This window comes from Artemia franciscana, chromosome 7 (genome assembly GCF_032884065.1).
Source record: "Artemia franciscana chromosome 7, ASM3288406v1, whole genome shotgun sequence".
Lineage (NCBI taxonomy): Eukaryota > Metazoa > Arthropoda > Branchiopoda > Anostraca > Artemiidae > Artemia > Artemia franciscana.
Window position 1 is genome coordinate 44,424,443 of NC_088869.1, and position 13,041 is coordinate 44,437,483.

General features: G+C 35.8%; 2 protein-coding genes across 3 annotated transcripts in view; one reads left to right on the plus strand and one right to left on the minus strand.

Annotated features, from left to right (window-relative positions):
• LOC136029354 (uncharacterized) overlaps positions 1–13,041 on the minus strand; it is a 224,757-nt gene that overhangs the window by 40,831 nt on the left and 170,885 nt on the right. The window lies entirely within an intron of this gene.
• The window catches only part of LOC136028652 (1-phosphatidylinositol 4,5-bisphosphate phosphodiesterase-like), a 74,791-nt gene continuing 68,835 nt past the window's right edge, over positions 7,086–13,041 (plus strand). The window contains exon 1 of the mRNA XM_065706477.1: positions 7,086–7,235. Coding sequence (XP_065562549.1) covers positions 7,152–7,235 — 84 coding nt within the window. The 5' untranslated portion in view covers positions 7,086–7,151. The remainder of the gene's footprint in view (positions 7,236–13,041) is intronic.

Below are 13,041 nucleotides of genomic sequence, written 5' to 3' on the forward strand. Positions count from 1 at the left end.
GGGTGGGGAAGGAGGCTTAGTTGCCCTCCAATTTTTCGGTTACTTAAAAAGGCAACTAGATCTTTTAATTTATTAACGAACGTTTTTATTAGTAAACAAAATACGTAACTTAAGAATTAACTTACGTAACAAACTTTTACATTCTTATATTTTTGATTATATATATATGAGAGGATTGGTCCCCTCGTTAATACCTTGCTCTTCACACTAAATCTTGTTTTGTCCCAATTCTTTAAGAATGACCCCTGAATCAGAAAGGCCGTAGAATAAATAGTTGAAATTACTTAATTTTTTTTTAGCATAAACAGCGAAGTATTTATCTCCTCCTAAATACCTCGCTCTTTATGCTAAAAGTATTTTTAGAACCCCTCATATGCGTAATAATCTCTGTTTATTTTAAGTTTTAATGCTTCTCCTTACTTTCAATTGAAAAAACTTTTTCATGTTTATATTTTCATTGTTTTTTTTATAGTAATGCTAGAAAGTCCTGCGCCCTTTTCATTGAATTTCTCTTCCCCCAAGAAATATTCCTCCAAGGAAAGATCCTCCCATATAGCCCCCTCCCCTGAACCCCACACCCAAACCAAAAAATCCTCTTGATAACGTCGGTACACTTCCCAGTAACTATTACTGTATGTAAACATTGGTCAAAGTTTGTAACTTGCAGCCCTCCCCCAGGGACTGTGGGGGGTAAGTCATCCCCAAAGACATAGTTATTATGGTTTTCGACTATGCGGAACAAAATGGCTATCTCAAAATTTTGATCCGTTGACTTTGGGAAAAAACGAGCGTGGGAAGGGGCCTAGGTGCCCTCTAATTTTTTGGTCACTTAAAAAGGGAACTAGAACTTTTTATTTTCGTCAGAATGAGCCCTCTTGCAACACTCTAGGACCACTTGGTCGATACGATGACCCCTGGGAAAAAACAACAACAAATAAACACGCACCCGTGATTTGTCTTCTGGCAAAAAATACGAAATTCCACATTTTTGTAGATTAGACCTTGAAATTTTTTCTAAAGGGTTCTCTGATACTCTGAATGCGATGGTGCGATTTTTTCCCCTATTTTCCAAAATAAGGCAAATTTCTCAGGCTCGTAACTTTTGATGACAAAGACTAAATTTGATGAAACGTATATATTTAAAATCAGCATAAAAATCCGATTCTTTTGATATTTCTTTTAGCATCGAAATTACGTCTTTTAGAGTTTCGTTTACTATTGAGCCGGGTCGCTCCTTACTACAGTTCGTTACCACGAACTGTTTGATTCCCATATTCGGTTAAGTTTCACTCTAATTGTTATGGGAATATTCCAACCCGCTTGGAAGTGCTTCATGGTGGTGTTCTTTCCCCGTATCTTTTCAGTATTTGTATCGCAGTGTGTTATACAAAATTATGCCCTTTCTTTTTTGTAATTTGGCAAATGTCTTTGTATTGCATATGCGGATGATATACTTCTAGATCTAGCCGTTCTAGATTTAGCCTCTCGAATTCCGTATCATCTATTTCAAAACATTTCAAAACTGTTGGTCTGTCATTGAATATTGATAAGTGTGAGTAACTAGTCTTTAATGCAAAGTCTATGCCCATTTGAAATCCGCGTTCTAACTTCTCCATCCATTATGTCTCTGATTTGTGGCGGTCAAGCATTCATATTTATTGGAATCTACTAGCTTTCCGGATCAATATTGTACGGCATATTAAAGAAAACTAAAAGCGGGTTATGGTAAAATAGTAGCTAATCGTGGTTATTATTATCGAAAAGCGCTTGCATTGCTATACACTAGTTTTTGCGACCATTCAATACTTTTCCTATCTGGTATTTCACCTATCCTGAAAAAAAGACAAGATCTGGCTGAATTGTGTATATTATATTTCCGCTATTGTAAGTTTGTTTCATCTACCCCGGTCTTATAGGAAAAAGAAAATAATTCGGTATTTCGGGGCTTCTGACATTATTACTCATTTGCGGAAGTTAGGCTCAAAATTGGAAAAGGATTATATTTTTTCTCTGGGCCCCTTCCACCTCTTAGTTCGTTTATTTTCCCATTAGTTTTCACCTGTTTTCGCTTTATAGTTGTGTTACCTCTTAGCAGTTCTTTCGTTAGTTGAGTTATGGTTGTGGTATATATGTTTTATCGCTCGTATAGTTGCGTTATTTTCAAATTATACTCCATAATAGAGAGGCTCCGAACACCCAGCATTGTATATTAAGCTCTGAATTTGACGTTTTTTTCTAACGTGACCAGATTCGTCCTGCGCCCTGCGCCCTTTTCATTGAATTTTTCTTCCTCCATGACATATTTCTCCAAGGAAAGATCCTCCCACATAGCCCCCTCCCCTCAACCCTACCCCTAAAACCAAAAAAATCCCCCTGAAAACGTCTGTACACTTCCCTATAACCATTATTATATGTAAACACTGGTCGAAGTTTGTAACTTGCAGCCCCTCCCCCAGGAACTGTGGGGGAGTAAGTCATCCACAAAGACATAGTTTTTATGGTTTTCGACTATGCTGAAAAAAATGGCTATCTCAAACTTTTGATCCGTTGACTTTGGGGAAAAAATGAGCGTGGGAGGGGGCCTAGATGCCCTCCAATTTTTTCGGTCACTTAAAAAGGGCACTAGAACTTTTCATTTCCGTTAGAATGAGCCCTCTTGCAACATTCTAGGACAACTGGGTCGATACGATCACCCCTGGGGAAAAAAACAAAAAAAACAAATAAACACGCATCCGTGATCTGCCTTCTGGCAAAAAATACAAAATTCCACATTTTTGTAGATAGGAGCTTGAAACTTCTACAGTAGGGTTCTCTGATACGCTGAATCTGATGGTGTGATTTTCGGTTAATGGTGTGATTCTATGACTTCTAGGGGGCGTTTCCCCCTATTTTCTAAAATAACGCAAATTTTCTCCGGCTCGTAACTTTTGATGGGTAAGACTAAACTTGATGAAACTTATATATTTAAAATCAGCATTAAAATGCGATTCTTTTGATTTGGGTATTGGTATCAACATTCCATTTTTTAGAGTTTTGGTTACTATTGAGCCGGGTCGCTCCTTACTACAGTTCGTTACCACGAACTGTTTGATACTATCTAGATAGGTGAAGCTATGCCCTTATTAGGTCTTCTCTCGTCACCCGACATCATCTTTTCATTATTCACTTTTTCCTAGTTTTAGGGACTTACTCTTCTTAACATTATTTTTCAAACCTATTCTTGCACCCTGAACTCGATAAACTTCTAAAAGTTTTGTTAACGTTTTCATCTAGATGCTTTATCCATCAGCAAGATCTATTTCCGGGAGATTTTTCCTTTTCCATTTGATTCTGTGTTCTCCCATTGTCTTTGCTGTATTCCTTGGGACGAAGTTCATCAAAATGATCCATAGAACTAGGGATAGAACGCAACCCTGCTTGACTCCGGATTTGATACTAAACCAGCTACTAACCTAAATTCCTACCTTAACCACAGGAATGTTATTCTCGTACATAGCACTAATTACTTAAATTTATTCAACTGGTATACCATTCATGGAAAACTTTACTAAATCTCTTCTGCCTGTGGAATTAAACGCTTTCTCATAATCTATAAAAGTGAGTACTAATGGTGTGGCGTTTAATGGCTTAGGTACATTTCAATTATTAATCTAAGAGTGAAAATGTTGTCATCGCATCCTCTATCCAGGAGTTTGGTTCTAGCCTTTGAACTGTGAACAACTACCCTGTTAGGATAATATTGCATATGATTCATATGGATTGGTGGAAATGGTGTTATGAGTCTCGAGTGAATAACTGTATCCCTTGCCATGAAAGGATTTTGCTAGTGTTTTATTCTGATTCCAACAATGGAAGAATTTTCCGATAATCAAGCTGCTGATGAGACTCTTTTGCAGTTAAGCACAGAAGACGCAACGAGTTTTAGTACTCTAATCGGTGCCTTAAAAGGAATTCTTGCCAATGTAAAAAAAAACAGGAGGAAGGGATTACGCATTCGATATTTGTGAGCGAATTCAAATTTTATATCAACAGCTTTTAGAAGAAAATATAAAACTTTTGCGCAACGAGAACGATAACCATCAAAATATAATCAAATTACACGAAAAATTGGAAAATAAAGATACAATGGCCCCATCCTCTTTTGGAAATTGTTGATCGTACTCTAGTGTTGTTAAAGGTCCTGAAACCTTTAGTATTATTCTTGAGCCAAGCAGTAATGATCATAAAAAAAAGAGAACCTCCGGCAAAAATAGTGCAAGACATTTGTAAAATAATCAGAGAAGATTCCACTAAATTTTCTGCTAAAAATATCAAACATGGGCGAGAAGGCAAATTCATTGTTGAATTTAACTCAAAACAATATTTAAACAATGCTCTTTGTGCTTTCAACAAAAATTCAGTAGCACTAAAATATACTTCGAGGGAATTAAAAAAACGCCCACCAAGAATGCATGTGAACGGTGCTCCTACAATCAAAAATAAATCAGAGTGCAAAGAATTTATAGACCACAGTATTCCAGATATGGAAAAACTTGTTATTGATGGAGAAACCTTGGAAGTGGTGACTATTATTGAAAAAGGAAAAAGTTACAGCGTCATATTAGAAATGAGTCCAAAAATCAGAGGAGAAATTTTAAAAAGAGGAGGCCTCAATTTTGGATTTTAAAGGATGATCATTCAACGGATAGTAATTACCATGGTGAAGTTAAAGCAGAACTTACAGATTTTTTGATTAATAGCACATCATGTGTTGCCGAAGTCTCCTTGAATGAATTAAAAGAAATAATTAAAGGTTCAAAGCCATCAAAGGCCGCAGGCCCAGATGGAATTCTAAATTTAACCCTGATTAAAAACATCAATTTCCTTGCTCCTAGTTTGGTAAAGTTAGTGAATAGTTGCTTAAAAATTTTATTTTTCCCGAAAAGTTGGAAAAATGCAAATATAATGGTTTAAAAAAAAAAATGGTAAAAAGAATGATGGCAATCCAGCTTCGTATCGTCCGATTAGCCTACTCTCAAATCTTGGTAAAATATATGAGTGTGCCATTGCGAATAGAATGATTGCGATTAGCACTGAATATAGTTGGCTTTCGCCCCTGCAGTTCGGCTTCTGCAGTGGGAAAAGTACTATTGATGCAATTGATGGTATTGTTACCACGGTGGAGGAGAATATGCAAAAAAATCTTTACTTTATGCATATTTTCTGATAAAAAAGGCACATTTGACTCCTCGTGGCACCCTGGAATACTGAAAAAGTTAAAGGCTAAATCGTGCCCTGATGGGCTTTTAAATTTAATTTATAGTTACTTTTCTGATAGAGTTGTTACGTATAAGGGTGAATATTCGTGCATTTTAGAGCGATCATGTCCTCAAGGTGGAATATTATCCCCCCTGCTATGGTCAGTTAATATAAATGATCTTCTATAATTAAATATTCCTAATGTAAAAATTTAGGCATATGCTGATGATGTTTGTGCAATTATCACATCAAGTAAAATATCAACTTTAGAATCCTTGTCATCAAGGGTATTTTCGTATTTCCGAACTTGGTCAGTAGATAACAAGCTCGTATTTGACAAAACGAAGAAAGAAGCAATTTTATTTTCAAGGAAGCATCAGATTCCGACTGTAAAGCTAATGTATGATGGAATTGAGATACCTGTTAAAGACAAGGTTAAATATTTGGGTGCTATTCTTGATAGAAAGTTATTATCGTCTGACCATGTTAGACATAAAATTAACTCTGCAAAACATTATTCTGCTCGTCTTTTAACGGTTGCCAAGAGTACTTGGAACCTGAATCCACATGCATTGAGGATGCTATATAAATCAGTAAACGAAAGCCATATTTTATACGCGTGTTCTATTTGGATCTCTGCACTGAGAAAAAAGAATATTCAGCGAATGCTACGGTCGCGCAAAGATGTTCTATGATCATAATTTCTAAGTCTTTTAACACAGCTCAAACGTATGTAATAACCGCTCTCACAGGAGTGCTCAATGGATCTAAGAGCATTGGAATTAAATATATTAAGATACGGAAGAAATGGTCGATCTCAAAATTGGCCGAGGGTTTTGAGTCCTACCTTGAATGGAATTAGCTATTTGGCACATCATAGCCATTATACTGACCAAATTATTACAAATTTTTTGCGTTCTTCTTTTAATGACCTTGGTGCATTTAAGCCCTTTTATATTGACCGTAAATCTTTAAATGTATTTTTGTATGCAAAATGGTATGATGAGTTTAAAAATTCTGCTAGCACATGGCCGGCTAACTTTTTTGAAAATAAAGATGACCTTATCTCTGCATCAAAAATTTCCCTAAATAGTAGATTAACACAGCTTATTACAGGTCATAGTAGATTGCTTCATTTTTTAAATAGGATCGGGAAAGCTGACTCTCCATTGTGCTTGTGCGGTCTAAGGGAAACATGTAGTCATCTTCTATTTGATTGCCCTGTTTATTGCAGAGCACGTATAGTAATGGAGTTCGAATTAAGTGAATATGAAATAAGTGTGCCGTTTCCTTTATCACTGATAATTAGAAATAATACAGTTCGGACTATTGTAAACAGATTTTTATCCCGCACGAAGAGACTTGACTTTTAGTTAGTGTTTATGTTTTGCTTTAGATAGTGTGTACTCTTTTTCTCTTATTTTTTTCTTTTTGTAGTGTATTTTTGTTTTGTTTCTGTGAAATGCCTGTTTTTGGTTTAATCACGAAATAAAGTATCCATCCTTACTAAGACCACACTGTTCATCTCTGAAAATTTTATCTAAAGGCCATAGCTAAGGCATAAGGCATATGTCATAATCTTTTTCCCTAAGATTTCAGGTCTGTTTTGCTTCTTTTTTTTCAAAGAAAAACAGACCATTTATAGCTTTCCGTGGGACCTAGGCTATTCCCTAATTCATATATGGACAAAGCCTAACAACAGTGGTGTTTATTAGATAATCTTAATAAAAACATTACACTTAAATTGTTTTTAATTATAAATATTGACGGCAAATATTATTGTCGCCAACTGAAGTTTGGCATCTACACAGAAGCTTTATTCTTCTTAAAAACAATGTTTGAATTTCAGAATAAAGACGCTGAATTAGAAAACTGATACCAAAGGAACCTGAAGATAAAACCTCGGAATAATTATGACGAAAAGGGTGGAATTTAACTGGAGAATACCTGTTCCTGAACCACTTCTAGTCGGTGCGACCTTTGACAAATGGACTGAAGTAAGTCAATATTAAATTTTTATTCATCTCAAACTATGGGTTGATTATTGTTGTAATTTTTCTACTACCATAGTCATGCCTAATACTTTTATTACTTTTAAGCAAATTCTATTTTTTATTAAATAACTTTTGCTTACCACCCAGATTGCTACTCTATGATGCTGAAAATCCTATGATGTTGGGTTGGGCGCTCCTACAAGAGCCAAAATCCTCAAAAAAAATAAAAAACACTAAAAAATCATAAATCCTTTCCCTGATGATAATGGCCTTCCTCCTGAATTATACAAGAAATGTCACGAAGTAACAGCTGAACAGATCGTTCAAGACGCACGGAAAACTAATTCCTTCCCAAAGGACTGGAGAACTTCAATTATACTCCCCTTTTATAAGATAGGAGACAAGATTGAATGTAGAAATTACCGAAGAATAACTCTTATAGATATAACGGTAAAAATATTCGGGGTAGTTCTATTGATTCGTTTCAAAAGTTCCTGGGAGAAAAATATCCGCGAAAACCAAACTGGCTTCAGACCAGGCAGAGGCTGCATAATATTTCGGCACCCGACTTATTATCCAACAGTTCCAAAAATATAACTTACCTCTAGCTTTAATATGTCTTCACTACACCGTGGCTTTTGACTCCGTTACTCGTCGCAAGCTCTGGAAAATCCAAAAGATCGATGGCATGCCTATAAAGTTTATTGAACTTATTCATGCATACTACTCAGAGTCAACAAGCTAGGTAATAATCTATGGCAAGGAAACTGAAGAATTCCTAGTCGGATTTGTATTAAAGCAAGGCTGTGTCCTCTCAATCCTGTTTAATTACTGTATAGACTGGGTGCTATAAAATGCCCTATTACAACACAATGGTGCCCAAATTGAAAAAAAACTGTCCTTTACCGACTTGGATTGCGCTGATGATGTCGAACTCTTCTGTGATTGTGATTGTTCTGTGATTGGACTTGAAGTAGGCGCAGAGAAAACTAAATTCCAGATCACGAATCATCTGACCCAAATGTCTTTAAGCGTAAATTTAACTCAGCTAGAAAGGATTGAACCTACCTAGGCTCAATATTTTGCACTGAAGGCTCTTCAGACTTAGACATCCAGCAAAGAATACGTAAGGCCGAGTTTGCTATCGCATCCCTCCGAAAACCCCATTGGAACCGCCGAGAAATCTCTCTTCCGACTAAAAGTCGAATCTATACGGCTATGGTCCGAACCATCCTGCTCAATGGATACGAAACTTAGTCCTTGAAGTTTCAACACAAGAGAACACTAGTTGCCTTCGAACATGGATACCTACACCAAATACTTAGAATTCACAGACAAGTTCGTATATCTAACACCAATATTCGGCAGCTCTACAAGATTAGAAAACATATCACTACCACTGTTAAAAAGTGACACTTAGAATGGCTCGGTTACGTCCTGCAGGTACCACCAGAATACCTGTCCCGTCAAATCCTTCTAGTTGAGCCCTAAGACTCTTGGAAAAGGCATTAAGGAAGGCACAAGAAGAACTGATGGACCTTGATCAAGTCTGACCTGGATTTCATTGGTGGCTTTAAGATTAAAGCTGCATTGTCTTGAGTCCAGAAAACGGATTGTACGGGGTATTTTACAATCTTACAGCTGGAAAAGCAAAACTCATAAACTCTAAAGCCCAAATGTCTTTTTTCACGTATTGTGCATCTTTAATAACAAGCATAATATGAAGTTTTCACTTTTTGTCTTCACTTATTCCTAGCCTTAGTGACTTGGTCTTCTTAACATTAACTTTCAAACCTATTCTAGGACCCTGAACTCGCAAAATCTCTAAAAAATCATTCGTTTTACTCACACTTTCATCTAATATGCCTAAATCATCAGCGTGATTTAATTCCATCAGAGTTTTTCCTCTCCATTTTGTTCCGTAGTCTCCAATTGCCTTTCCTGTGCTCCTTAAGACAAAGTCCATCAGAATGATCCATATAAAAGGGGATAGAACACAACCCTTGTTAACTCCTGATTTAATACAAAACCAGTTCCTAACCTCATTTCCTACCTTAACGGCAGCAGTATAGTAGGAATGCCAAAAAACAGACATTTCCAATTATTAGAAACGATGATACAATATTTGGACAAGGAATTACAACAATTCAAAAACCTTAAAAAAGAAAACCAAAAGTTTCAAGCCTAGTACATATCGTTCTTAGAAATCGGACTAGCTTCAACAATCAAATAATTTTGAATAAGCTTAGTATGAAAAAACATTAGATTGCATAAAGAGCCAACACTGGTAATTGCAAGAATATTCGTATATTTTTTTTATCAAGAGATTATAGCAATTCATGAACCTTAAAAATGAAAACTAGAAGCTTCAAGCTTAGTATAATTCTTTGGTAGAAATTGGATTTCCTCTAATAATCAAATATCTTTCATCCGATAGAGTAGGAAAATTCGTTAAATTGCGTAAGGAGCGAAAAACTGGTAATTACAAAAATATTTGTATATATTTTAACAGCTTACTTGCTTTTACTTGGATCAGGACACAAGCTATGTAGCTCTTCATGGCAACAGGATCTGGCAGACTGTGTTCAACGTGCTGATGATGTGTGCTTCAGTGACTTTTAAAGACCACGTCTCACAACCGTAAAGCAAGACCGATCGGACTAGGGTATCTTAAACATGGATTTTCGTTTTCCTGTGGATTTACTTCCTTTCCCATAGTAGCTTCTACAGCTTTGCAAAGAGAGTGAAACTTGATGTAATGCGGCTCTAGATTTCTTTACTACATTCCGCCATTGATTAAAATGTATGATCCGAGCTAAATGAATTTATTGACAACATGAATCTTCCTTTGGTTAAGGGTTATAGGGGTAGAGTTTACATCTGAAACATTGGATATAGTTTTAGTCTTGTCAATGTTAATCTTGACCCTCACTGGAGCAGCAGCTTCGGAGGCTTACAGAAGCATTTTATAGGCTTTGCCAACGGATTGGCCAAGAAGAGCAACACCATCGGCATAATACAAGCCAGTGGTACTGAAATCAGGGCTAACCTTGACTCCTTCAAAGTTTAGCATTGTCTTTTTTCATTACCCAATCGACGATAAAATTGAATATTTCGGGAGAGAGTACACACCCTTACCTCAACCGAAGTCGATATTGAATAGCGGAAAACGTTCTCAATTGACTTCTGCAGGCTCGATTGTGTTAACAGTAAGCCTGACAAATTCGTATGACCAATGATGGGACACAGTCCTCTTCCATCGCCATTAAATTTCCTCCCCGGATAACTGAATCGAAGGCCGTAAATAAATAGATGAAGACAGTGAAGGCAATTTGTTGATGATTGGCTCTATGTTCAAAAATCTGCCTCAAGGTGAAGAGTTGGTCAATACAGCCCATGCCGACTCGGAAACCAGATTGGTTGGAATCATTGTCATAGTCCAATAAAGGCGGCATTAGCTGAACGATTGATAAGTACAATTTTACTTTTAATATCGAAATATAGTATATTGAAAAATACTGCTGCTTATATTCAAGATTTAGATAAAATAATTTTGATTTATAATCAATTTTGATCACTAACATTAGATATCTTCTTTCTTACTTGCTCCACTTTGTTGGAATGTTATTTCAGAAAAATATCAACTGTATTTTTACTGTTATGAACTTCAATAGGACAAAGATTGACAACGATCGATGAGCGACATTGACTATAAATGAAAATTATTTTATCGAAATCTTGAATATAAGCAGCAGTATTTTTCAACGTACAATAACTCGATATTAAAAGTCAAATTGTTCTTATCAATTGTTCAGCTAATGCCGCCTTTATTGGACTATGACAATGATTTGGTATTGTATTAAATTGCGATAAAACCTCTTTTACATGTGGATTAACAATTTCACTTCCCCAATCTGTCTGAATTTTTCTACATAAGTCTTATTCAAGCTCTCTTTAAACGCAATGAAACGGCATATGCATAGCGACCAAAAACACTGATTGCAAGTAAAATATACTTATATGGACTATTGTGACGTTTTTTTGTCTCGTCTAGAGTCAAAAGATCTGCCTGTAATCTATACAAAGAGAAAAAGCTTTAGTTTTTTGATAAGGACTACTGCAAACTCTATGATTTCGAAGATGAATCTAGCTGAGTTCATTCTGTAGATACTCTGTCTCTAAATCCGTTTCAACTCCAGCAACTCGGGCAAGTGTAGTGGGGGAGCTTAAACTTCCCGTTTCACCAACATTTTCGTAAGTACGTTTCAAAGCTTGAGCCATTTTAAACGTTAGTGGGGTGTGAAGTGTCCGCTACCCTTTTGCGAGCTAATAGGTGATTCACTGTAATTAATTAAGACACTTTCGTTTGATACCTTTTAAATCATAGCCCCAACTTGGCGTTCTTTTATTTTCTGAAAACGATTTAAAAACATCTTCTTATATTTCTCTATTTTCCCTTAACTGTTTTAAAACATGTTTATTCCCAGTAAGACTTTTAAAAATTTGATGACTTTAAACATTTATACAAATGACTGTCAAATGATTTAGATCATTTACGATATGCAATCAGATTTGACACCAAATCAATTAAACTGCAACTCTTGTCGTGGATTATGACTTCATTCTTTTTGTCATCAATTTTTAAATGTTCATTTTCAGTGAGATAGGTCAAGAGTCTTTTACTTTGCTTACGATAGGACTGTGGCATTAGATCTACAATAACTAATTAAATTTTAGGTAAATTTTTTTCCTGTTTTGGTGGCGTAAATCGTGAATTTTGAGGTTGATCAATGACATTTACTTTGAGCGATCTTTCACAGTAGGGTTTATGCTTGTCGACACGTCGAAGGGCCTTTTGCAGCAAAATTTATTTTTCACCATTGGCAATTGTCTCTTTATCAATGAATCCATCAAGATCATCCTCAGAGTGCATTTTTGGTAAAAGCACGAGTTCTATTGGTGTCAATTTTTAAGGTTTAGCCATCTAGAGAGTAGTGTTTACAAGTCCCGAGATTATTGGCATTAAAAATGAGAAGAAATTACCACCCGCTTGAACAAGCCGTTTTCTTTTTAAATTTGTGTCCTTTGTTTTTGCAAGCTAGGGCACGCAAAAGTGAACGACGTTGTTTTTATGTTGCTAAACCGCTTTTGGAAGTTAAACATTGCATTTAGATGAATTTAAGCAAAGCTCTGATATAATATTATTAAATTCTCTGTCAATGCGATGTTTGAGTAAAGCATTTCTAATCCATGGTTCTGAATTACCTAGGACGGAACATAGACGTCAGTTTCCATGTAGTTGCTTCAGTGTCATGATGGCAACTAATGGAATTTTTTACTATTCAGGGGATATATATGTGGTAATTTCACTGCCAAAAATATCAGTGACTGGACGTAACTCTTCGGTTGCGTTTTGATTGAGATACAATATAATATATCCACGAAATTTATTTGTAGCTTTATTGTACGCTGAGAGTAGAAATTTCGTTTCACCGGGATAAATTTCCTTGCTTAAGGTTATAAGAGAACTCAAATTGTGTACAACCCTATAGACGATATAGTTAGTACAATTCAAAGCAACTATGCTCATGAATTTACTCTAATGAAAATGATTGTGGAGAGCAACGGTTACGGGAATTTTTCCTGATGAGATCTTACCGTGAATAACTGTAACATTTATGTGTCTATTTAATAATATTAAACACGTCAAGTTCTCTTATGAAATTTATGGCTGGTGCAATAGTCTTTATTTTATGATAGGACTCGAGCCAAACAATCTGACAATAATAGATATTTTTTGTTTTCTAAA